General features: G+C 38.0%; 1 protein-coding gene across 18 annotated transcripts in view; it reads left to right on the top strand.

Moving 5' to 3' along the window:
* FAM172A (family with sequence similarity 172 member A) overlaps positions 1-26,004 on the top strand; it is a 511,553-nt gene that overhangs the window by 150,856 nt on the left and 334,693 nt on the right. For all 18 annotated transcript variants that reach the window (XM_026454283.1, XM_026454281.1, XM_026454275.1 and 15 more), the window contains one exon: positions 6,450-6,641. In XM_026454283.1, the coding sequence (XP_026310068.1) occupies positions 6,450-6,641 (192 nt within the window). The remainder of the gene's footprint in view (positions 1-6,449; positions 6,642-26,004) is intronic.

Here is a 26,004-nt window from a genome sequence, read left to right as displayed (position 1 = left end):
TCAGTCTCCAAATTTCTAGAACAAATCACAGAATAATTGGCTGTATACAGCATGTTATATGTTTAAGTTTCATTATTGATCTTTATAGATGGAAGGGAACTTTTTATTATGGATCAGATTATCCTTTGATTTTAAATTTGGAATGTAAAGCTAATAAGCAAGATAAATTTACTTTATGTGAAACTTAAGCATCATACCCATCTTTGGTTAATAAAGTTTCCCTTATTTTGTAAACTTAAAAAAGACTCTAAATTTTGTCTTAGGAAATTAGTATTTCCCTTTAAATTATCATGTATTTGGTATCGTTGTGACACTTTTCTTCACAACTATTTTTTAATAGCTGTTATTTTTCTCCTGAGGTCTCTTAAATCTCAGAGTGAAAGTGGGTTTTTGTATGTGGGTGTGTGTAAATAGTTGTTCTTTTTACTTAAAGAATACCATCAAACCTTTGTTTTTTCCCTCATGATGAACTCTTTCAGTTTTATAGTTAAACTATTTTAAAAGGGAAAAAGAACCATTTTTTAAAATGACAGCACTTTGTGGAACCCATGATTTGATTTGATAGTAAAGAGTATGATCATGCCTATGTTTACCCCACATCTCTCATAAATAGGCATAAAGTATTCTCAATTATAGTAAAATATCTCATACTCGTATAGAACACTGGAGACATGAGTTAACAACTTCACTACAGATTTTCACTTAGTTTATTACATGCATCATGTTTCAGCAATTAATGGTGTTCGTGAGTATTCCACAATGAATTGGTAACTGCTAAAAATTGTTTGGTGCAGTCTCACCAACCAAAAGGTGTCTGAGGTTGATTTGTCAATAAAGTGAGGTGATTTCGCTGGAACGACCATTATGTGTATTCCTTAATGAAAGCTTAGCTTAATAAATTACCACTGTTTGAAGATCAATGGCCTTGGAACAGCCATATGTTCAAACTTAATTAGGTTAATGAAGAAGAAATTATTTTATTCATATAGATATCTTACTATTTAAAATCAGCACTGACTTAGAGAGTACATTGTAGTTACCATGTGCAGAGTCAGAGTTCTATGTAAACTGAGGTGTATATTAGCCAATGACCAGCTAAAATACTGCTCTTACCCCTTAATCATTAATATTATTACATTATTCATCTTCATTGTTGTTTTTTCTTTAATATTTTGGCATTCTCATATTTTGAAAGTCAACTTTTCTCAGTGTTCAAGTAAAACTTTCATTTATTCATGGTTACCTTAATTTGTAGCCCCTTAAAAGTTCTCTAGCAGCATTTTTTTTAAAATGTGATTCCATTTTCCCTCTTTTTTTCTGAGACAGAGTCTCACTCTGTTGCATAAGCTGAGTGCTGTGGTGCAGTCATGGCTTAGTGCAGCCTTGACTTCCTGGGCTCAAGCAATTCTCCAGCCTCAGCCTCCCAAGTAGCTGGGACTACAGGTGCGTACCACCATGCCCAGCTAATTTTGGATTATTTGTAGAGACAGGGTCTCACTATGTTGCCCAGGTTGGTCTTGAACTCCTGGACTCTCAAGTGGTCCTTTATCAAGCAGCATTTTAATATAAAAAATATATTTCTATCATCTGAAAATAAGTTTCTTTCAGTTTTAAGTGATTATTGTGGACTTCAAAGTGCCAGTATTCCATTGCTTAAAAAATTGACTCAGTTTTTTGGTAACAGGGGACTTAGTCAAATAGGAAAAAAGAGACAGTGATCAGCACCTACTGGAATATCTGTACTACAGGTTTTTACACTAAGGTAGATAGGTATGCATCTCCATAACCATTCCAGGATCCATTAAGGCCTTATTGACCTTAAGAGACACTTTTCTTTGTGTGTGTTTAGACATACTGTTTGGTAATTGAATGACTAGAAACCCCTGTGGCCTCTTTCTTGTTATACACTGACAGCTTTGCCTTTCAGTTTTTTAATTTTGTTCTTATCATCATGACCTTTTTTATTTTTAAGCCTCTTTAACTGAGCAATTCTTCTATTTTCATATAATATTCCTAGGTAAAAGGGAATTTTTCTTCTTAGGTTTGGTTTTCCTGTGTCTCTCATCCACTTATCTTTCTTTGTGGCTTTAGTCATATTTATTGTCGTTATAATTTGTTTACTCTGGACATAGCATGCAGCTGAAGCTAATATGATTGTGTTATATTTCATATCTCCCTGTATTTTTAGCTATTGCTAATACAATTTTAGTTATGTCATTTTAATTCTTTAACATTGTATAGCTCTTGTAAAATTCTCTATAATTATGTACTAGTTTAATCTTCAGTATATGCTTTCTGAACCGGCAAGTATTATAACCATTTTAGACGATCCATTATTTAGTTAAATGCCTTTTATCTAAAGGAAGTCACTGGTGAGACTTGATAAGATTCCTCGTTCCAAAAGTTTATTGTTTTTGATTACTGATTGCCTACAATGTGCTAGGTTTTGTTTTAGGTACTGAGACTGTAGGTGGATACAAACCAGAGAACTCTGTACCTGCCTGGACTTACATTCTAGTGGAGGGAGCAGGCGGTGAATAAACACACTTGCAAAAATATAGAGTAAAGCATACAATATGTTAGATCTTGGTATGTGCCATGGAGGAAAATAAAACAGGGAAAGGGACTACAGAATTTTCAGGGACATGTTTGGAATTTTAAATGTGGTAGTCAGGGAAGGCTTCAATGAAAAGGTGTTATTTCTTCTTTAAGCCCTGTGTCCATTGCTGCTCTTGCTGAAATAATTGCCATTTTTGCTCTGTTTGCACAAATGCCTAAGCCATCTCTTACTGAAACTAGCCTGATTGTTTTAGAAGTACAGATATTTTATTTTGTTTTTCTCTTCCTAAGTGTAATGACTGGGAATAGTTAGAATCCAGGGCTTTTTTTTTTTTTTTTTTTTTTTTTGGCATCTAGAGTTTTTGTATACTTCCTGTTTTGATAATTGTGTGGAACATATACAGTTGCCAAAGTGAAGAGTTACTGCGTTACACAATATGTGGATTGACCTTTATGTGAGAGTGTGTAACCAGCCATCAGAATGTCAACTTCCTGTTTGATCTGGCTATCCAAAGGCTTCAATTTCCAGTCACTGGCCAGTGCTGATGTGGAATACCACTCGGTGGGTCATGGCATATGTAACAAAAGGTTGGGAAGTTATCTCTTTCTAAAAGTGTTTTGTGTCTTTCAAATGTAAATCATTACATCATTTAGTTAACAATCTAAATATTAAGTACAATCAAAATGGATTTACCTTTTATTCTGTAAGTAACTAGTTTATAAAGTAAGCTCATTGGAGTACATAATGTGGCTTTGTAAAAATAATTATTATATAATCCTGTGTTCACACTCTGAATGAAATTTGGAAGTCCATTTACATAGATCAGGTAAGAATAGAATAGATGGTTAGTTTTTAAATAGTTACCTCTTCTTCCCTTTAAAAGTTTAGTGGTATTCCTGGCTGATATATTGCTATGATTTTCCAATATATCTATCTCCAATTTCAGTTTTCTATTTTTTATTATAGGTGCAAATATTTCTGTTATACAACTATAGACTTATAGTTGTGTGACCATGGGCAACTTATTTAAACTCTCTAAGCCTCAGTTTCTTCATCTATAAATCAGCATAATAATAGTGCCATCTAAATGGGTTGTTATTGAATGAGATAATGTTTTTAAAACAGGTAGCATAGCAGCTAGACTATAGGAGGCACTAAAAAATAGTTATTTTTATTTACAATGATAATATAATACTAAATATACAGTGATAATGAAGAGAAATTGTCTTGTTTTTCTAAGACCAGCCGAGCGGGTGCAAAAGAACCAGCGGGTAGGCAAGTGTAACAGCAAAACTGCACGTTTATTTTGGTAACCTAAGGTGTGCGGGAGAAGTCTGTCGGCCTCCGGGGAAGGAGGCCGGCAGAGTCCCCCCGTGGGGCCCTCGGACGGACTTCCCACAGTCCCGACATCCCGACAGGAGTGGGGCTGCAAGAAGGCCGCCGGCCTGTGAGAAGGCCGCCGGGGCTGTGAGAAGGCCGCCGGGGCTGTGAGAAGGCCGCAGGGCTGTGAGAAGGCCACGTGGCTCAATGGCGGAGAGCAGCTTTTCTAGGAGTGGGAGGGCAATAGGTGGGGCATGGGCGTGTCAGGGGCGTTCCACAGGTGCGACCAGGTAAATCTTGGTCTCTTCAGATTGACGTCACCTGGCGCATGCCCAGTTGGTCTGCACCCTCCCTGGGCGCCGGCTGCATTTTCGCGCCGGCGGGAAGAGTTGGGAGGTGGGGGGGGGGATGAAGAACCCGGAAGTGCACCATCTTGCCTCCGTTCGTCCAAACAGTCCAACCTTTTATTGATAATAGTGATAAAGGGGCGCCGTGGTCTGTCTGGCTACTTCCTGCTGTTAAGGGGCGTTGTTAAGGTCGGGGCCCATGGTTGGTATTTGGACGTACGGATGAAGAATAAAATAAGGCACAGTATTAGTATAGGAATGAGGAATGGAAGCATTTGTTGGAATATGGGCAAAACCCAGAAGGATAGTCCTGGCAAGGTTGGGGAGTATGAGATAGTTAAGAAAATTTAGTAAGTTTGAGGCGAGTGGGGGAAAGCCAAACTGATTTCCACTGATTGCTTTCGGTAGGGGCCCTTTTTAGTTGGGAATGAGGAATGAGTGTGCAAAGTACTTGTTGGCCAGGCAGCAATTAAGGATTGGAGTTTTTCGTGGAGTGGATGGCTTTCCACTTACTCCTACTACAGAGATATTGGATGGAAGGCTAGGTCCAGAGAAGGACGGCAAAACAGAATAGGTAGCCTCGCTGTTGATTAAAAAAGTAATTGTCTTACCCGCTACCAGGAGAGTCACCCGCGGCTTGGCGAGGGTGATGGGGGTCCCCGAGTCTCGGCACCTTCAGTTGTCGTCCAGATGTAGGAGCTGGAAGGAGCTCCCAGGATCCTGGGAAAGGGGGTCACGTAGAGGCGCGGCACCTGTTCTCAGGGTGGGGCAATCAGACTTCCAGTTTCCTCCCTGCTGGCAAGCAGGGCAGGGGGTTGCTGGTGGACGAGGGTTAGGACATTCACTGGCCTAATGTCCTGATGCCTTGCACTTATAGCAAGGCCGCGTTGGGACTCGGGGACCTTGCGGACACCTGTTGGCATAGTGTCCTGCCTTGCCGCACTTATAGCAGGCAGGCTCCTTTTGTAGCTTTGGAGTCTGAGGGGTGTGTGCTCTCTGGTCTAGGGGTTACGACTGGGCTGTAAAGCCGCTGCTAGGAGCTGTAACTTCTGTTCAAGGCGAGCCTGCCGTCTCCTCTCTGGAGCTATAGACCTTAAAGGCTAATTTAACCAGGTCTTGTATTGGTGTCTGAGGACCATCCTCTACCTTTTGAAGTTTTTTACGAATGTCAGGAGCTGATTGAGAAATGAAATAAGACGCCAAAATGGTGGCCCCTGTGGGGGACGCTGGATCTAACTGGGTATACTGGGTTAGAACCTCAGTCAGTTTAGGGTAGAGGCTAGGATAACCTGGAGGTCATGCCAAGTTAAGTCATAGGCCTGACAAAGGTGTCTAAATTCCTTTATGTATATGGTAGGATTAGCTGAGAAATCACCTAAACGCTTCTCAATTTTGGAAAGATCGGCCAATAAAAAAGGGACATGTACTCTGACTACCCCCTCCGCCCCAGCCACCTCTCGCAAAGGCGCTAACACTGTAGGAGGGTGTGGGGCAGGAGTGGAGACATCAGCAGGGCACTTAGAGTGGGTGTGTGCAGAGACAGGAGACTCAAGACAGCCAGTTGGGGGACCCGAAGGAGGCACGGGACCGAGTGGATTACTAGAAGATAAGGAGGAGGAAGGAGGAGTCTGGGCAGGAAGGGAGGGGATGGAGAGAAGGAGTATAGGGACGAGAGCCCAAGGCCCAAAAGCCTTGTATGTAAATTTCGGACCGCTTGCCTAGCCGCTGGCAGAAATTGCTGAGGTGGATCACGCCACAGTGGAAAGGAAAATTAACCGCTTCCTCCTAAGGTCTTGTTCAAGCTGTGAGGTTTTTAAATTGGCTAGGAGGCACCCTAAGGGGGTGCTCTTTGGAAATTTGGACTGGGGGTTTCCCATTTGTTTCCTCTTTACCGACACACAATGGACACAATGGAAATGGAAGTGGATCTCTGCCTGGCTTCAAAGCGTCCTTTGGAACCAGCAGAGACAGACTGGAGGCTCTTATATTACCAATATTTTTTATATTTTTGTATTTAAAATACTATCATGTCTTGTCCCATCCACCTAATATATAATTGTTAATTTCTACTGAATATTTTAATTTTGTGTTAAAGTTGTTTTTTACTCCTATAATTCTATAGTAACCATTTAATACTTTATAACAGCTGTTGGTTGTTTTTCATTTATGTGTATGCCTGATCAGAAGACATTTCTTTATTATTTAATTTTATTTAATTACAGGTAGATGCCACTGAGAGTGAACCAAAGAGTTTTATCTTTATGAGTGAGGATGCTTTGACAAACCCACAGAAACTGATGGTTTTAATTCATGGTAGTGGTGTTGTCAGGGCAGGGCAGTGGGCTAGAAGACTTATTATAAATGAAGACCTGGACAGTGGCACACAGATACCATTTATTAAAAGAGCTGTGGCTGTAAGTACAATTTCCTGGGTTTTTTCTTTTTTTTATTTTTATATTTTGGCATTTTATAATACTGTTTTATTATATGATTTTATATTTCTTCAAAAAGTATATCCTAAGCATAATCTTATCTTCAGGTTGTTATTATTTATTTTACTTGTATGAAAAATTATTCTGCATTATTCTGAGTTACAAAAAAAAAAAACAAAGTGGCATCTTGAGTATACAGAGATTTAAATAATGTATTTTGAGTGAATTATTTTTCTAAAATATTTTTAATCCTGTGAAATGTCAAACTATCAAATGTTTATCAACATTATTGAAAATAATTCTGACAAAAATATCATGACTGCTTTTGTAACCCTTTGCCTACATAATTTGGTGAAGTTAGAAACTAAAGGAGATCTGCTGCTTTGAATTAATCTCGTGTTATTTAAAGGAAGGGTTGGAATAACTAAATTTTTTTTTTTTAGAGCCCACAGAGAAAATGCTTTAAGCATGAGACACAGACATACAGAATGGCAAAATGTAATCTTTAATGAATATTTTATTCTTATTTGCATTCAAACTTCTTAGAAATTTCTGTTTTTAAATCGTGTTCAAGATTTCTTGCAGTAGTGAAATGTTTTTCTGACGTAATATTGGCATATTTTAATGTTTGGCTGCTTTTGTTTTACCATTGCATTCATAAGTTCTATAGTGAACAGCCCAATTTTGCAAAGTATGAATTTCTTTCACGTGAGTAGTTTTTTTTTTTTTTTTTTTTTTTAGAAAAACATAAACTGATATCTTGTATAAAAGACTTTTGTAAAAAGTAAAGGAATATATGTGTCCATGTTGGCTTTATTTATTTATAAGAATTACTACATTTTTGTAAATAAAATTGGAAAGGATTTCTTTAATACGCTAATGATTACAAAAGTCAACGGTAACATGTTCTCTATTCTGTAAGTCACAAATGATATTATGAAGGCTCAGCCCAGCTCCTAAAGAACATTTTGGTTAATAGATTTTGAAACTGTTAAAATGCTGAAAGTACAATTTCTTAAGTTTAAACTATATGGTTGTTTTTTCTTTTTTCCACTTTTCATGGATAGGCAAAGAATGCAAAGATATTACTCTCGATCTGATTGCTTATTTCGATAGTGTGTATTTTAGTAGAATTGAAGTAACTAAAATAAATTGAAGTTTAGACTGAATTAACTCACATAAAATATTATGTTTAAACTGTTTCGGATTTCAGGTTTTAAATAGTTAAATGAACTTTCTCTCTGACACATTTGTTTGTAGTTAGAACAGATCCTGTCTATGTATTTTCGGAAGAACATTATATGTAAAATGTGTTCACAATTTGATGATTATTTGAAAATATAACTTAGTAAAGAAAATCAGATGCTTTCAATGTGCCGGTGCTAGGTGAAATATTTTATGTAGTTATATTGTCTCTGCTATAGATCACCTAAGCCTTTCCTATTCTGGAATATTTTATTGTTGTGTAAGGATTTTGAGGGGAAAGTCTATATGGAAAACCATGCCAAACATGTTTCTTTGAACAAACTTTCTATTGATATCCCAAACAGGAGGGAGGAAGTTTGTCAGTAACATTACAATAGTAAGTCGTTTTGTTCTTATAACCAGGAATAGTGTTTTGGGAATAACAGCATTTCACCGTCTTGAATTTTTTCTTCTTAAAAAAAAATGGCAACTCATGATTCCTTGAAAAGAAGCAACTGATTTCTAAGCATGCAGCACACATAGAAATTTTAGTTTATATATTTAATTCGCTTTATTTTTTTGAAAAAATGAATATGAACATTATTATGGTAATTTTCTTCATGGTGATTTAGAAACAGATCACTTTTAAATCTGGATAAAGTGATTTTACTACTTTGGCTTTACCTTTTCATAGTGTTTTCTTCAAGGCTTGCTCTGTGGGTGGGGAGGGGTTGGTTGAGGGAAGGATGATGGTATTTTAAGATGCAGTCAGAGGAAGACTAATAAACAGGGAATAAGAAGCCGTCCCACTCTTACTTTTTTTTTTTTAGTCAGGTTAGTTCTGCTTTTGTTTTTATTTGTTTGAACTTTTTCTAAAGCTTTATTTAAAGAAAGATTTCCAAAATTTTCAAAAAGTTAGAACCTCTGATCTATTTTTCATGGTCTGTGGGTTTTCATATCACAACTGAAGTAAATTCTGATATTTTGGGGGCCACACAATACTATCTTTACTCAGTGTTATTTATACTATTTCCTTATATTCCCTGCAGATTTTTGGTATAAGATTGAAACTCCTAAAATTGGATTCCTATCATTGTAAGGTTGAAACTTTTTTTTCAATAGTAGAGCCCTGTCTAAGTGGACTAGTTTGTGAACAGTATTAAGTTTAAATCTGTGAAGCCACTTAGGTTGAAAGGAGGGCATGGTGAATATTGGAACCACTCCCACAACAGCCCCTGAGATTTCTTCCCCAAATGCCCCAGGGCTGCACAGGTCATAGTTTGAAAATCATAGGTATTCTAATCCTTGCATTTTAGATTCTTCAGGACTTTATTATCAAAAGTATATTAAGAGTTCATGTTGGAGGAATGGTGCATATCAGATAAATCCCCACAAGTGCTTCTGAGGTTGCCATTGCTAATATTCTTGGCGTTTGATAGTCTTCATTGCATAATATGTTACCTGGAGTAAGAAACAGTATTTCACATAACCAAGTACCAATTATTCAGCCTCTGATTGTGCAGCTTTAGAGTTACTCATATTTGTTTCTTCTTTGTTGACCTTTACTCACATACACCTTTTTAGGCATTTTCACTGGTCTCTAAAAATGGGTAAAAAGCAGGCAACTCTATTCTTGCCCAAGAGGCAGTGGTAGGAGCAGCTATTGCTGTGGTCCAGTCCCAGAGTGAGCACAGGGGCCTGGCCCACTGTGACCCAGCTTCCATAGCAACCCGGGCCGGGCAGTCTCACACGTCTGAAGGTTTATTTATATTTCTCAGGCTCTAGCTCTAAGGGGAAAATGTAGAACTTGATGGCAGTTATATTTGTGAAAACAAGGATCGAGAAGTTGTAGAAACTATTTTGTAATAAAATCAGTAGAAAAGTAAAGTTTAAATTACAAAACATACTTTCAAAATACTGTCTATAAGTGATTTAGGTATTAATTTTAATAATTTCATGAGAAGTCTGATTACTTCACTAGGATAACTTTTTCCCTAATATCTCATAGATGGATTATTCAGAAGAATCTGCTATTTCCATAATTACTTAGATTATAATATTCATGCTGTTATTTTTGAGGTTTAAAAATTAATGCTATTTTTATTAATGTAATTTATACAGTTTGGCTTCCATAACATGGTGGACTGAGCTTATTAATATGAACTTCTCCCAGTAAACATGCATAAAAACAGTGAATAAAATGTAACAAAAATACTAAATACCTAGGTGTATATGAATGTTCAAAAGACAGAAAAGGAGGAGAGTGGAGGCAGAGGAAGATGGCTAAATAGAAGCCTTCACCAAATGTCCTCACTGCAAGAACACCAAGTTAAACAGCTATCCACACAGAAAAAAGCACCTTCATAAAAAACAAAAATCAGGTGAGCAGTCACAGTATCTGGTTTTAACAGTATATCACTGAAAAAGGCACTGAAGAGGGTAGGAAAGATACTCTTGAATCACTGAATCCACCCCTCCCCTGTGTTCTGGCAGCAGCAGCATGGTGTGGAGAGAGAATCTGTGCATCTGGGGGAGGAAGAGCACAGTGACTGTGGAACTCTGCATTGGAACTCAGTGCTACCCTGTCGCAGCAGAAGGCAACACCAGGCAGATCTCAGTTGACACCCATGGAGGGAGTATTTAGACTGGCCCTACCCAGAGAGGAATTGCCCATCCTAGCAATTGAAACCTGAGTTCCAGCAAGCCTTACCACCGTGAGCCAAAGTGCTCTGGGGTGCTGAATAAACTTGAAAGGCAGTGTAGGCCATAAGGACTGCAATTCTTGGGCAAGTACTGGTGCTGTGCTGTGCTGTGCTTAGAGGCAGTAGACTTAGAAAGCAAGCAAGCAAGCAAGCAATCTACTGAGATACCAGCCAGGGCAGCTAGGAGAGTCCTTGTGCACCCGTCCCCCAACCCAGGCAACACAGCTCGCAGCCAGGAGATACTCCTTCCCTCTGCTTGCAGTGCTTGAGGAGAAAAGAGGGAAGGGTAAAGAAGACTTCGTCTTGCAACTTGGATACCAGATGAGCCGCAGTAGGATATGACACTGGGCAAAGTCCTGAGGCTCCTATTCCAGACACTAGATTCCAGACAACATTTCTAGATGCATCCTGGGCTAGGAGGGAACCCACTACCTTGGAGGGAAGGACCCAGTCATTGCAGGATTCATCACCTTCTGACTAAAGAGCCCATGGGCCCTAAATAACCACCAGTGATACCAGGGAGTATGTCATGTGTCTTGGGTGAGACTCTGAGATGTGCGGCTTCAGGTGAGAGCCAATACGTTCCCAGCTGTGGTGGCACTGGTGAAAGATTCCTTCTGTTTGAGAAAAGCAGGGGGAAAAATAAAGGAGACTTCATCTTGCACCTTAGGTACTAGCTCGGCCATAGTGGTATAGAGCACCAACAGCCCTCTTAGGGTACTTGATTCTAGGCCTTGACTCTTGGGCAGTATTTCTGGACCTACTGTGGGCTAGAAGGAAGCCCACTGCCATTACAGGAGAGTTCTAGGACTGGTAGTATTCACAAGTAGACTGAAGAGCCCTTGGATCTTGAGTGAATATTGGCAGTAGCCAGACTGTATTTGCCACAGTTGTGGGGTAGTTGTGGCCACTGGAAGAAACTGCTGCTTGTGGAAAGGGGAGGGGAGAGTGGGAAGGACTTTGTCTTGTGACTCGGGTGCTCAGCCACAGCAAAATAGAAAACCGGGTAGGTTCCTAAAGTATCTGACTCTATACCCTGACCCCTGGCAGTGTCTCTGGAACCGCCCAGGGCCGGGGGGAACTCACTGCTCTGAAGAGAGGGATACAAGCCTGACTGGTTGTAGAACCATAGGACCTTGAATGGACACAGGTGGTAGCTAGACACTGGTTACGGCAGGCCATGGGTGACATGTAGTACCATACTGACTTCAGGTCTGACCCAGTGCAGTGCAACCACAGGGTACTTGTGGCAACCACAGGGTACTTGTGTCACCCTTTCCCCAGCTCAGGCAGCTCTGCACAAAGGGAGAGACTCTGGGAGAAAGTAAGACAAGAGTTTCTGCCTGGTAATCCAGAGAATTCTTCCATATCTTATCCAAAACCAACAAGGCAGTACCTCTACCAGTATGCCAGAGCCATAGCATACTAGGCTTCTGGTGACCACTAATCCAGATATGGCTGCAGGGACCAAAAACATTTAACACAATACCCAAGTGCCTTCGGATACCTGGAAAGCCTTCCCAGGAAGTAAGTGTACCAAAAAGCCTAGATTGCAAATATTACAAGAAATACATAACTCATCAATGCCCAGATACTGACAAACATCCACAGGCATCAAGACTATCCAGGAAAACATGACCTTGCCAGATGAACTAAATAATGCACCAGAGACCAATCCTGGCAAAACAGAGATATATGATATTTCAGACAGAAAATTCAAAATAGCTATGTTAAGGACACTTAAATAAACTCAAGCTAACACAGAGAAGGAATTCAGACTTCTATCAGATAAATTTAACAAAGAGATTGAAATAATAAAAAAAAGAACCTAGCAGAAATTCTGGAGTTGCAAAATGCAGTTGAAAGACTGAAGAATGTATGTTTTTTAATAGCTGAATTGATCAAGAAGAAGAAAGAATTAGTGAGCTTCAAGACAAGCTATTTATAAGGACAAAATAATATAAAAGAATGAAATGTGCCCAGAAGCCTCGAGAAAAATGCCTCCAAAGGGCAAATCTAAGAGTTATTGACCATAAAGAGGTGGTAGAGAGAAGTAGAGGTAGAAAGTTTATTCAGAAGGAAAGTAACAGAGAACTTCTGAGACCTAGAGAGAGATATTAATATCTATAACTTTATAAGAAAGTTATAGAACTCCAAGCAGATTTAACGCAAAGAAGAATACATCAAGACGTTTAATAAATTTCCATAAGTCAAGGATAAATAAATGATTCTAAAAGCAGCAAGAGAAACAGATAATATACAATGGAGCTCCAGTATTTCTGGCAGGACACTTTTCAGTTGAAACCTTATAGGCCAGGGGAGAGTGGCATGATATATTTAAAGTGCTGATGATAAAAAAACCTTTTACCCTGGAATAGTATATCTGGTGAAAATATTCTTCAGACACAAAGGAGAGAGAAATAACAACCTTCCCAGACAAACAAAAGCTGAGTGATTTTATAAACACCAGACCTGTTCTACAAGAAATGCTAAAGGAAGTCGTTCAATCTGAAAGAAAAGGAACTTAATGAGCAATAAGAAATCATCTGAAAGTACAAAACTTACTAGCAATATTAAGTACACAGGAAAACAGAATAACACCATGATTATGGTTTGTAAACTATAAATATTTTGAGCTGAAAGATGAAAAGATCAAAAATAATAACTACAACAACTTTTCAAGACACAGTATACTAAGATGTAAGTAGAAACAGCAAAAAGATAAAAAGCAGGAGGATGAGATTAAACGGCAGAACTTTTGTTAGTTTTCTCTTTGCTTTTTTGCCTGTTTATTTATACAGTCAATATTAAGTTGTCATCAGTTTAAAATAATGAGTTTTATGTTATTTGCAAGTCTCATGGTAACCTCAAATAAAAAAATACAAGATGACACATAAAATAAAAAGCAAGAAATGGAAACATACCACCAGAGAAAATCACCTTCACTAAAAGGAAGATAAGAAGGAAGAGAAGACCACAAAACAACCAGAAAACAAATAACAAAATGGCAGGAGTAAGTCCCTATTAATAATAACATTGAATATAAATGGACTAAATGCTCCAATCAAAAGATGATACAGTGGTTGAATGGATTTAAAAATAAGGCCCAGTGATCTGTTGCCTATAAGAAACACTTCAACTATAAAGACACGGACAGACAGAAAATAAAGAAATACAGAAAGATATTCCATGCCAGTGGAAACCAAAAAAGAGCAGGATTAGCTATAGTTATGTCAGACAAAATAGATTCTAAGACAAAAAACTATATAAAAAAGAAAAAGACGGTCATTATATAACTAAATGGAGTTAATTCAGCAGGAGGATATAACAATTGTAAATATACATGTCCACAACACTGGAGCACCTAGATGTGTGAAGCAAATATTATTAGAGCCAAAAGAGAGATACCCCAGTACAATAATAGCTGGAGATTTTAGCATCCTACTTTCACTATTGGACAGATCATCCGGAAAGCAGATCACCAAAGAAATATTGGATTTAATGTGCACTATAGATGAAATGGAACTAATAGATATTTACAGAAAATTTCATCCAATGGCTGCAGAATATACATTCTTTTCCTCAGCCCATGGATGATTCTCAAAGATAGACCAAATATTAGGCCACAAAACAAGTCTTAGAAAATTCAAAACATTAAAATTATATTAAGTATCTTCTCTGACCATGATGGCTTAAAACTAGAAATCAATAACAAGAGAAGTTTGGAAACTTTACAGATAGCACAGAAATTAAACAATATGCTCCCAGATGATCAGTGGGTTAATGAAGAAATTAAAAAGGAAATTAAAAAATTTCTAGAAACAATTGATAATGAAAACACAACGTACCAAAACCTATGGGATGAGTAAAAGCAGTACAGAAGGAAAGTTTAAGGCTATAAGCACCTATATCAAAAATGTAGAAAAATATCACATAAACAACTTAATGATGCATCTGAATTAAGTAGAAAAGTTAAAGAGCAAACCAAACCCAAAATTAGTACAAGAAAAGAAAAAATAAAGATAAGAGCAGAAATAAATGAAAGTAAATTGAAGAAAAGAATACAAAAGATCAATAAAATGAACTTGTTATTTTGAAAATATAAACAACATCAAACAACATTCCGTGAGAGCATGAGAAAGGGAGAGATGATTCTAATAAATTCAGAAACCAAAAAAAGAGACATTACAACTGATACCACAGAAGTTCAAAGTATCATTAGAGCTTTCTATGATCAACTATATGCCAATAAATTGGAAAACCTAAAAGAAATGGATAAATCCCTAGATACATAAAATCTACTAAGACTGAACCATAAGGAAATTGAAAACTTGAACACAGCAGTAACAAATAATGAGTTTGAAGCTGTCAGAAGTCAGCAAAGAAAGGCCCAGGACTGGATGCCTTCATTTATGCATTTTGTCAAACATTTTAAGAAGACCTGATTCCTGTCCTAGCTATTCTGAAAAATAGAGTAGTATGGAATACTTCCAGACTTGTTCTACAAGTCCAATATTACCCTGACACCAAAACCAGACAAAGACACATTAAAACACACACACACACACACACACACACAAAATACTACAGGCCAGTAATCCTGATGAACAGGGTGTAAAATTCTCAACAACAAACTAGCAAGCCAAATTTAACAACATTTTAAAAAGATCATTCATCATGGCCAAGCAGGATTTATCCCAGGGATGCTAGGATGGTTCAACATATACAAATCAAATGTGATGTATCAGCAAAATGAAGGTCAGAATACTTATAATCATTTCAATTGATGGTCAAAAAGTATTTCTTAGAGTTCATCTTTCTTTATAATAACCCATCAAGAAAACTGGGTATAGGTAGAACATACCTTTATATATACAGTATAAATGCCATATATTACAAATCCATAGCTAGTATCATACAGAATAGAAAATGTCTGAAAGCCTTTCCTCTAAGATCTGGAACACAATAGGATGCCCACTTTCATTACTGTTATTCAACATAGTACTGGAAGTCCTAGTGAAATAAGTCAGACAAGAGAAAGAAAGAAAGGGCTTCCACGTTGGAAAAGAAGAAGTCAAATTATCCATGTTGGCAAATACGAACTTATATTTGGAAAAACCTGAAGACTCCACCAAAAACTATTAATTAGAACTGGTAAACAAATTCAGTAAAGTTGTAGGATACAAAATCAACATACAAAAATCAGTAGCATATGTATATGCCAACAGTGAATAATCTGAAAAAGAAATCCAAAAGTAATCCCATGTACAAAAGCTACATATAAAATTGAGTATCTAGGAGTTTAATGTGATCAAAGAAGTGAAAGATCTCTGCTATGAGAACTATAAAACATAGATGCAAGAAACTGAAGGGTACACAAAATAATGGAAAGATATTACATATTCCTAGAGTAGAAGAAACAGTATTGCTAAAATGTCCATAGTATCCAAAGCAATCTACAAATTCAGTGCAATCCCTATCAACATACCAGTGACATTCTTCACAAAAATAGAAAGAATCATAAAATTTATGTGGAACCACAAAACAACCACAGTAGCCAGAGCTGTTCTGAGCAAAAAGAACCAAACCGGAAGAATCACATTATCTGACTTTTATAGTTATATCATAGAGCTATAGTAACCAAAATAGCATGGTGATGGCATAAAAACAGACACATCAACCAATGGAACAGAATAGAGAACCCAGAAATACATACATACATCTACAGTGAACTTATTTTTTATAAAGTTGACAAGAATATATACAATGGAGAAAGGAAAGTCTGTCAATATATTGTGCTGGGAAAACTGGCTATCCATATGCAGAAGAATGAAACTAGACCGCTATCTCTCACCATATACAAAAATCAAATAAAAATGGATTTAAAAAATTTAAGACCTCAAACTATGAAACTACTACAAGAAAACATTTAAGAAACTCTCCAGGACGTGGGACTGGGAAAATATTTCTTGAATAATACCCCATAAGCACAGGCAACCAAAGCGGAAATCGACAAACGGGATCACCTCAAGTCAAAAAGTTTCTGCCCAACAAAATAAACAATCAAGTGGAGAGACAACCCACAGAATGGAAAATAATATTTACAAACTATCCATTGGACAAAGGACTAATAACCAGAATATATAAGGAGCTCAAACAACTCAATAAGGAAAAAGAATCTGATAATCCAATTTTAAAATGCATAAAAGATCTTAATAGACTTTTCTCAGAAGGAGACATGCAGATGTCAAACAGGCATATGATAAGGCACCCAACATCATTGATCATCAGAGAAATGCAAATCAAAACTACAGTAACATGTCATCTCACCCCAGTTAAAATGGCTTTTATTTTTATTTTATTTATATACTGTTATTATTTATTTTATTTATTATTTATTTATTTATTTTTCAGACAGAGTCACGCTCTGTCGCCTAGGCTAGAGTGCTGTGACATGATCTCGGCTCACTGCAACCTCCACCTCCTGGGTTCAAGCCTCCCGAGTAGCTGGGATTACAGGCATGCACCAACATGCCAGGTTAATTTTTTGTATTTTTAGTAGAGACGGGGTTTGACCATGTTGGCCAGGCTAGTCTCGAACTCCTGACCTTGTGATCTGTCCACCTCAGCCTCCCAAAGTGCTGTGATTACAGCGTGAGCCACTGTGCCCCACGTATTTTATTTTATTTATTTTATTTTTAAAACAGAGTCTTGCTGTGTCACCCAGGCTGCAGTGCAATGGCATAAGCTTGGCTCACTGCAACCTTCACCTCCTGTGTTCACGCAATTCTTGTGCCTCAGCCTCCCAAGTAGTTGGGATTACAGATGTGCACCACCACACCTGGCTAATTTTTGAATTTTTTGTAGAGACGGGGTTTCACCATGTTGGCCAGCTGGTCTCGAACTCCTGACCTCAAGTGATCCACCCACCAAAATGGCTTTTATTTAAAAGTTAGGCAGTAACAAATGCTGGTGAGGATGTAGAGAAAAGAAAACCTTTGTACACTGTTGGTGGAAAGGTAAATTAGTACAATGACTATGGAGAACAGTTTAAAGGTTCCTCAAAAAATGAAAAAATAGATTTGTGTACGATATCTAGCAATCCCATTGCTAAGTATATACCCAAAAGGATGGAAATCAGTTTGTCGAAGAGATATCTGCACTCCCATGTTTATTGCAGCATTCTTCACAAGCTTTGGAAGCAACCTAAGTGTCAATCAACAGATAAATGGATAAGATAAAAGGGGTACGTATATGCAATGGAGTACTATTCAGCCATAGAAAAGAGTGAGATCCTGTCATTTGCAGCAACATAGATGGAACTGGAGGTCGTTATGTTAAATGAAATAATCCAGGCACAAAAAGACAAACTTCACATGTTCTCACTTATTTGAGAACAAATTCAATTTATTTATTCTCAGTAAATAAAATTGACCATTTATTGAGAGAATAAATTCTCAAATAAGTAACAGCTAAAAATTGAAAGTTTAATTCAGGGAGATAGAGAGTGGAATGATGGTTACCTGAGGCTGGGAATGATAATGGGTTGTAGGGGAGGGAGGATAGTTAATGGGTACAAAACTATAGTGAGATAGAATGAGTAAGATTTAGTATTTGGAGCACAGTAGGGTGATTGCAGTCAGTAATGTTTTATTGTACATTTAAAAAGAACTGAAAGAGTATAATTGGATTGTAACACAAAGGATAAATGCTTGAGGTGATGGACATCCCATTATTTGAGACAGAGTCTCGCTCTGTCACCAGGCTGGAGTGCAGTGGCGTGATCTCGGCTCACTGCAACCTCCGCCTCCCGGGTTCAAGCGATTCTCCTGCCTCAGCCTCCCAAGTAGCTGGGACTACAGGCATGTGCCACCATGCCCAACTAATTTTTGTACTTTTAGTAGAGATGAGGTTTCACCATGTTGGCCAGGATGGTCTTAATCTCTTGATCTTGTGATCTGCCCACCTCGGCCTCCCAAAGTGCTGGGATTACAGGCATACAATAAGTAATAACTACATCAGGCGTGAGCCTGGTGAGGGAAGTGGCTCACGCCTGATGTAGTTATTACTTATTGTATGCCTACATCAAAATATCTCATATACCCTATAAATACATACACCTAGGTACATACAAAAATTAAAAGAAAAAGAAAAGGATTTCCTAAATGCCTGAGTGTAAGAGATAGCTTACAACACAGTGGTAAATCCCTGGAAAGTATTGCAACTTCAGGGGATAGCTGGTAAGATACAAACCCAAGGCCACACATGATCTGTATCATACACACATGATCTATATCTTTGGGACTGAGAGGTGGGAGCTACAACTAAGAGCCCTGGATATAGGTAAGACCCTGGAAGTTGCCACCTTTGTAATAAAAGGATGAATAGTGGAAAGAATCAGGTCACTGCTTAGAGGTGAAATGTTTCCAGCCAGGCTTTGTGGCTAGTGCTTGTAATGCCAGCTTTTAAGAGGCTTAGGTGAGAAGATCACTTTAGCACAAGAGTTTGAGGATGCAGTGAGCTGAGATCCTGTGACTGCACCCGACCTGGGCGACAGAGTGAGACCTCATCTCTAAAATAAAACACAAAAAGTAATTCTTTTTTTTTTTTTTTTCTGGGGTTTTATATATATATATATTCATTATTATACTTTAAGTTCTAGGGTACATGTGCATAATGTGCAAGTTTGTTACATATGTATACTTGTGCCATGTTGGTGTGCTGCACCCATCAACTCGTAGGCACCCATCAACTTGTCATTTACATCAGGTATAACCCCCAATGCAATCCCTCCCCCCTCCCCCGCCATGATAGGCCCCAGTGTGTGATGTTCCTCTTCCCAAGTCCAAGTGATCTCATTGTTCAGTTCCCACCTATGAGTGAGAACATGTGGTGTTTGGCTTCCTGTTCTCGCAATAGTTTGCTGAGAATGATAGTTTCCAGCTGCATCCATGTCCTTACAAAGGACACGAACTCATCCATTTTTATGGCTGCATAGTATTCCATGGTGTATATGTGCCACATTTTTTTTTTTAATTATTATTATACTTTAAGTTCTAGGGTACATGTGCATAATGTGCGGGTTTGTTACATATGTGTACTTGTGCCATGTTGGTGTGCTGCACCCATCAACTCGTCAACACCCATCAACTCGTCATTTACATGAGGTATAACTCCTAATGCAATCCCTCCCCACTCCCCCCTCCCCGTGATAGGCCCTGGTGTGTGATGTTCCCCTTCCTGAGTCCAAGTGATCTCATTGTTCAGTTCCCACTTATGAGTGAGAATATGTGGTGTTTGGTTTTCTGTTCTTGTGATAGTTTGCTAAGAATGATGGTTTCCAGCTGCATCCATGTACCTACAAAGGACAAAAATTCATCCTTTTTTATGGCTGCATAGTATTCCATGGTATATATGTGCCACATTTTCTTAATCCAGTCTGTCACAGATGGACATTTGGGTTGATTCCAACTCTTTGCTATTGTGAATAGTGCCGCAATAAACATACATGTGCATGTGTCTTTATAGCAGCATGATTTATAATCCTTTGGGTATATACCCAGTAATGGGATGGCTGGGTCATATGGTACATCTAGTTCTAGATCCTTGAGGAATCACCATACTGTTTTCCATAATGGTTGAACTAGTTTACAATCCCACCAACAGTGTAAAAGTGTTCCTATTTCTCCACATCCTCTCTAGCACCTGTTGTTTCCTGACTTTTTAATGATCACCATTCTAACTGGTGTGAGATGGTATTTCATTGTGGTTTTGATTTGCATTTCTCTGATGCCCAGTGATGATGAGCATTTTCTCATGTGTCTGTTGACTGTATGAATGTCTTCTTTTGAGAAATGTCTGTTCATATCCTTTGCCCACTTTTTGATGGGGTTGTTTGTTTTTTGCTTGTAAATTTGAGTTCCTTGTAGGTTCTGGATATTAGCCCTTTGTCAGACGAGTAGATTGCAAAATTTTTCTCCCATTCTGTAGGTTGCCTGTTCGCTGTGATGGTAGTTTCTTTTGCTGTGCAGAAGCTCTTTAGTTTAATTAGATCCCATTTGTCAATTTTGGCTTTTGCTGCCGTTGCTTTTGGTGTTTTAGACATGAAGTCTTTGCCCATGCCTATGTCCTGAATGGTACTACCTAGGTTTTCTTCTACGATTTTTATGGTACTAGGTCTAACATTTAAGTCTCTAATCCATCTTGAATTAATTTTCGTATAAGGAGTAAGGAAAGGATCCAGTTTCATCTTTCTACTTATGGCTAGCCAATTTTCCCAGCACCATTTATTAAATAGGGAATCCTTTCCCCATTTCTTGTTTCTCTCGGGTTTGTCAAAGATCAGATGGCTGTAGATGTGTGGTATTATTTCTGAGGACTCTGTTCTGTTCCATTGGTCTATATCTCTGTTTTGGTACCAATACCATGCTGTTTTGGTTACTGTAGCCTTGTAGTATAGTTTGAAGTCAGGTAGCGTGATGCCTCCAGCTTTGTTCTTTTGACTTAGGATTGTCTTGGCAATGCGGGCTCGTTTTTGGTTCCATATGAACTTTAAAGCAGTTTTTTCCAATTCTGTGAAGAAACTCATTGGTAGCTTGATGGGGATGGCATTGAATCTATAAATGACCTTGGGCAGTATGGCCATTTTCACGATATTGATTCTTCCTATCCATGAGCATGGTATGCTCTTCCGTTTGTTTGTGTCCTCTTTTATTTCACTGAGCAGTGGTTTGTAGTTCTCCTTGAAGAGGTCCTTTACATCCCTTGTAAGTTGGATTCCTAGGTATTTTATTCTCTTTGAAGCAATTGTGAATGGACGTTCATTCATGATTTCACTCTCTGTTTGTCTGTTACTGGTGTATAAGAATGCTTGTGATTTTTGCACATTAATTTTGTATCCTGAGACTTTGCAGAAGTTGCTTATCAGCTTAAGGAGATTTTGGGCTGAGACGATGGGGTTTTCTAAATATACAATCATGTCATCTGCAAACAGGGACAATTTGACTTCTTCTTTTCCTAACTGAATACCCTTGATTTCTTTCTCTTGACTGATTGCCCTAACCAGAACTTCCAACACTATGTTGAATAGGAGTGGTGAGAGAGGGCATCCCTGTCTTGTGCCAGTTTTCAAAGGAAATTTTTCCAGTTTTTGCCCATTCATTATGATATTGGCTAATATCATATGATCCATTCAGTATGATATTGGCTAAGCTTTTTGATGTGCTGCTGAATCCGGTTTGCCAGTATTTTATTGAGGATTTTTGCATCGATGTTCATCAGGGATATTGGTCTAAAATTGTCTTTTTCTGTTATGTCTCTGTCAGGCTTTGGTATTAGGATGATGTTGGCCTCATAAAAGGAGTTAGGGAGGATTCCCTCTTTTTCTGTTGATTGGAATAGTTTCAGAAGGAATGGTAGCAGCTCCTCCTTGTACCTCTGGTAGAATTCAGCTGTGAATCCATCTGGTCCTGGACTTTTTTTGATTGGTAGGCTATTAATTATTGCCTGCTATTGGTCTATTCAGGGTTTCAACTTCTTCCTGGTTTAGTCTTGGGAGAGTATAAGTGTGCAGGAAATTATCCATTTCTTCTAGATTTTCTAGTTGATTTGCGTAGAGATGTATATACTATTCTCTAATGGTAGTTTGTATTTCTGTGGGGTTGGTGGTGATATCCCCTTTATCATTTTTTATTGCGTCTATTTGATTCTTCTCTCTTTTCTTCTTTATTAGTCTTGCTAGCGGTCTGTCAATTTTGTTGATCTTTTCAAAAAACCAACTCCTGGATTCATTGATTTTTTGGAGAGTTTTTTGTGTCCCTATCTCCTTCAGTTCTGCTCTGATCTTAGTTATTTCTTGCCTTCTGCTAGCTTTTTAATGTGTTTGCTCTTGCCTCTCTAGTTCTTTTAATTGTGATGTTAGAGTGTCAATTTTAGATCTTTCCAGCTTTCTCTTGTGGGCATTTAGTGCTATAAATTTCCCTCTACACACTGCTTTAAATGTGTCCCAGAGATTCTGGTATGTTGTATCTTTGTTCTCATTGGATTCAAAGAACATCTTTATTTCTGCCTTTATTTCGTTATGTACCCTGTAGTCATTCAAGAGCAGGTTGTTCAGTTTCCATGTAGTTGAGCGGTTTTGATTGAGTTTCTTACTTCTGAGTTCTAGTTTGATTGCACTGTGGTCTGAGAGATAGTTTGTTATAATTTCTGTTCTTGTACATTTGCTGAGGAGTGCTTTACTTCCAATTATGTGGTCAATTTTGGAATAAGTGTGATGTGGTGCTGAGAAGAATGTATATTCTGTTGATTTGGGGTGGAGAGTTCTGTAGATGTCTATTAGGTCTGGTTGCTGCAGAGATGAGTTCAATTGTTGGATATCCTTGTTAACTTTCTGTCTCGTTGATCTGTCTAATGTTGACAGTGGGGTGTTGAAATCTCTCATTGTTATTGTATGGGAGTCTAAGTCCCTTTGTAAGTCTCTAAGGACTTGCTTTATGAATCTGGGTGCTCCTGTATTGGGTGCATATATATTTAGGATAGTTAGCTATTCCTGTTGAATTGATCCCTTTACCGTTATGTTGTGGCCTTCTTTGTCTCTTTCGATCTTTGATGGTTTAAAGTCTGTTTTATCAGAGACTAGTATTGCAACTCCTGCTTTTTTTTTTTCTCCATTTGCTTGGTAGATCTTCCTCCATCCCTTTATTTTGAGCCTATGTATGTCTCTGCATGTGAGATGGGTCTCCTGAATACAGCAGACTGATGGGTCTTGACTCTTTATCCAGTTTGCCAGTCTGTGTCTTTTAATTGGAGCATTTAGTCCATTTACATTTAAGGTTAATATTGTTATGTGTGAACTTGATCCTGCCTTTATGATAATAACTGGTTATTTTGCTCGTTAGTTGATGCAGTTTCTTCCTAGCCTCAATGGTCTTTACATTTTGGCACGTTTTTGCAATGGCTGGTAGTGGTTGTTCCTTCCCATGTTTAGAGCTTCCTTCAGGGTCTCTTGTAAGGCAGGCCTGGTGGTGACAAAATCTCTAAGCATTTGCTTATCTGTAAAGGATTTTATTTCTCCTTCACTTATGAAACTTAGTTTGGCTGGATATGAAATTCTGGGTTTAAAATTCTTTTCTTTAAGAACGTTGAATATTGGCCCCCACTCTCTTCTGGCTTGGACAGTTTCTGCCGAGAGATCTGCTATTAGTCTGATGGGCTTCCCTTTGCGGGTAACCCGTCCTTTCTCTCTGGCTGCCCTTAAGATTTTTTCCTTCATTTCAACTTTGGTGAATCTGGCAATTATGTGTCTTGGAGTTGCTCTTCTTCAGGAGTATCTTTGTGGCGTTCTCTGTATTTCCTGAATTTGAATGTTGACCTGCCCTACTAGGTTGGGGAAGTTCTCCTGGATGATATCCTGAAGAGTGTTTTCCAACTTGGTTCCATTTTCCCCCTCACTTTCAGGCACCCCAATCAGACGTAGATTTGGTCTTTTTACTTAATGCCATACTTCTTGCAGGCTTTGTTCATTTCTTTTTCTTCTTTTTTCTTTAGACTTCTCTTCTCGCTTCATTTCATTCATTTGATCCTCAATCTCTGATACTCTTTCTTCCAGTTGATCGAGTCAGTTACTGAAGCTTGTGCATTTGTCACGTATTTCTCGTGTCATGGTTTTCATCTCTGTCATTTCGTTTATGACCTTCTCTGCCTTAATTATTCTAGTTATCAATTCTTCCACTCTTTTTTCAAAATTTTTAGTTTCTTTGCGCTGTGTACGTAATTCCTCCTTTAGCTGTGAGAAGTTTGATGGACTGAAGCCTTCTTCTCTCATCTCGTCAAAGTCATTCTCTGTCCAGGTTTGATTCGTTGCTGACGATGAGCTGCGCTCCTTTGCAGGGGGAGATGCGCTCTTATTTTTTGAATTTCCAGCTTTTCTGCCCTGCTTTTTCCCCATCTTTGTGGTTTTATCTGCCTCTGGTCGTTGATGATGGTGACATACTGATGGGGTTTTATTGTAGGTGTCCTTCCTGTTTTATAGTTTCCCTTCTAACAGTCAGGACCCTCAGCTGTAGGTCTGTTGGAGATTGCTTGAGGTCTACTCCAGACCCTGTTTGCCTAGGTATCAGTAGCAGAGGTTGCAGAAGATAGAATATTTCTGAACAGCGAGTGTACCTGTCTGATTCTTACTTTGGAAGCTTCCTCTCAGGGGTGTACTCCACCCTGTGAGGTGTGGGGTGTCAGACTGCCCCTAGTGGGGGATGTCTCCCAGTTAGGCTACTCAGGGGTCAGGGACTCACTTGAGCAGGTAGTCTGTCCCTTCTCAGATCTCAACTTCAGTGTTGGGAGATCCACTGCTCTCTTCTAAGCTATCAGACAGAGTCATTTGCGTCTGCAGAGGTTTTTGCTGCTTTTGTTGTTGTTGTTGTTGTTGTTGTTTAGCTGTGCCCTGTCCCCAGAGGTGGAGTCTACCAAAAAGTAATTCTTAAAAGGAGGTTTCTTTGCTAAAGGTACCAGGTAGGGTAAATAAACAACTTCTCTTGGGAAATAGGAGACCCAGACCCTAACCCACAAGTGGATTTGGATTTGCAGTTTGAATTTAGATGACACACTTAGTGTGAAAATCTTAAACACTGTAATTAATATACAAATGAATTCTGGACCAATGAAACCTTTGGGGCACCTGGCAGAAGCAATCGTAATACTGCCATATAGGAACACTTTACAACCTAGAATAAATCCCTACTGAAGATGAACTAAGTCAGAAACTACAAATTATATGAAGAAATGATCCATCACAAGAAAAGTTAGATCATGAAACTATCATAGTTCAAAAGAGAATTAGTAAATTGAAAGCTATAGTTAAGGAAGACAGTATGCATAATATAGCACAGAGGAAATGAGAAAACATGACAGATTAAAAAGTCATGGAAAATAGAATAACATATAATACTCTTCTATCAGATGTTTCAGAGAAACAACAGAAAAAAATAGGAGAAAAGCATGTTTTAGTGGTTGAATGTTTTTGAGACTAAAAACATAAATCATGTTGTTGAAGAAGTATGGCATATCTAAGGCAAGATAAATGAAAATAAATGTATATTTAAATATATTGGAATAAAACTGTGATTCATGCATATAATTTTAAAAATCAAGTAAATCCAAGACATAGTATCAAAATGTGTTATCTTTTCCTAATCCTTCCCTACCTGTTAATCCTGTTCCTTAGATGTAATCATTTTCAATACATTTTGGTTTTATTTATACTTATTTTATCCATATTTTAAAATTATAGTGCTGTCTTTTGATTTATCATTCACTTTCTGTTATGGTAGAATCATTAATCAAGCTTTACAATACTACTACAACCTTAATATTGCTAATGCCTGATCCGGATAATTAATATGATTGCTTTTCATTTTTGATACAATATATTTGTTTTCATGGAATTAATAATTTTCTATTTT

The sequence above is a fragment of the Piliocolobus tephrosceles genome, chromosome 4 (assembly GCF_002776525.5).
Source record: "Piliocolobus tephrosceles isolate RC106 chromosome 4, ASM277652v3, whole genome shotgun sequence".
Taxonomy (NCBI): domain Eukaryota; kingdom Metazoa; phylum Chordata; class Mammalia; order Primates; family Cercopithecidae; genus Piliocolobus; species Piliocolobus tephrosceles.
This window is presented reverse-complemented; position numbering and strand designations above follow the sequence as displayed.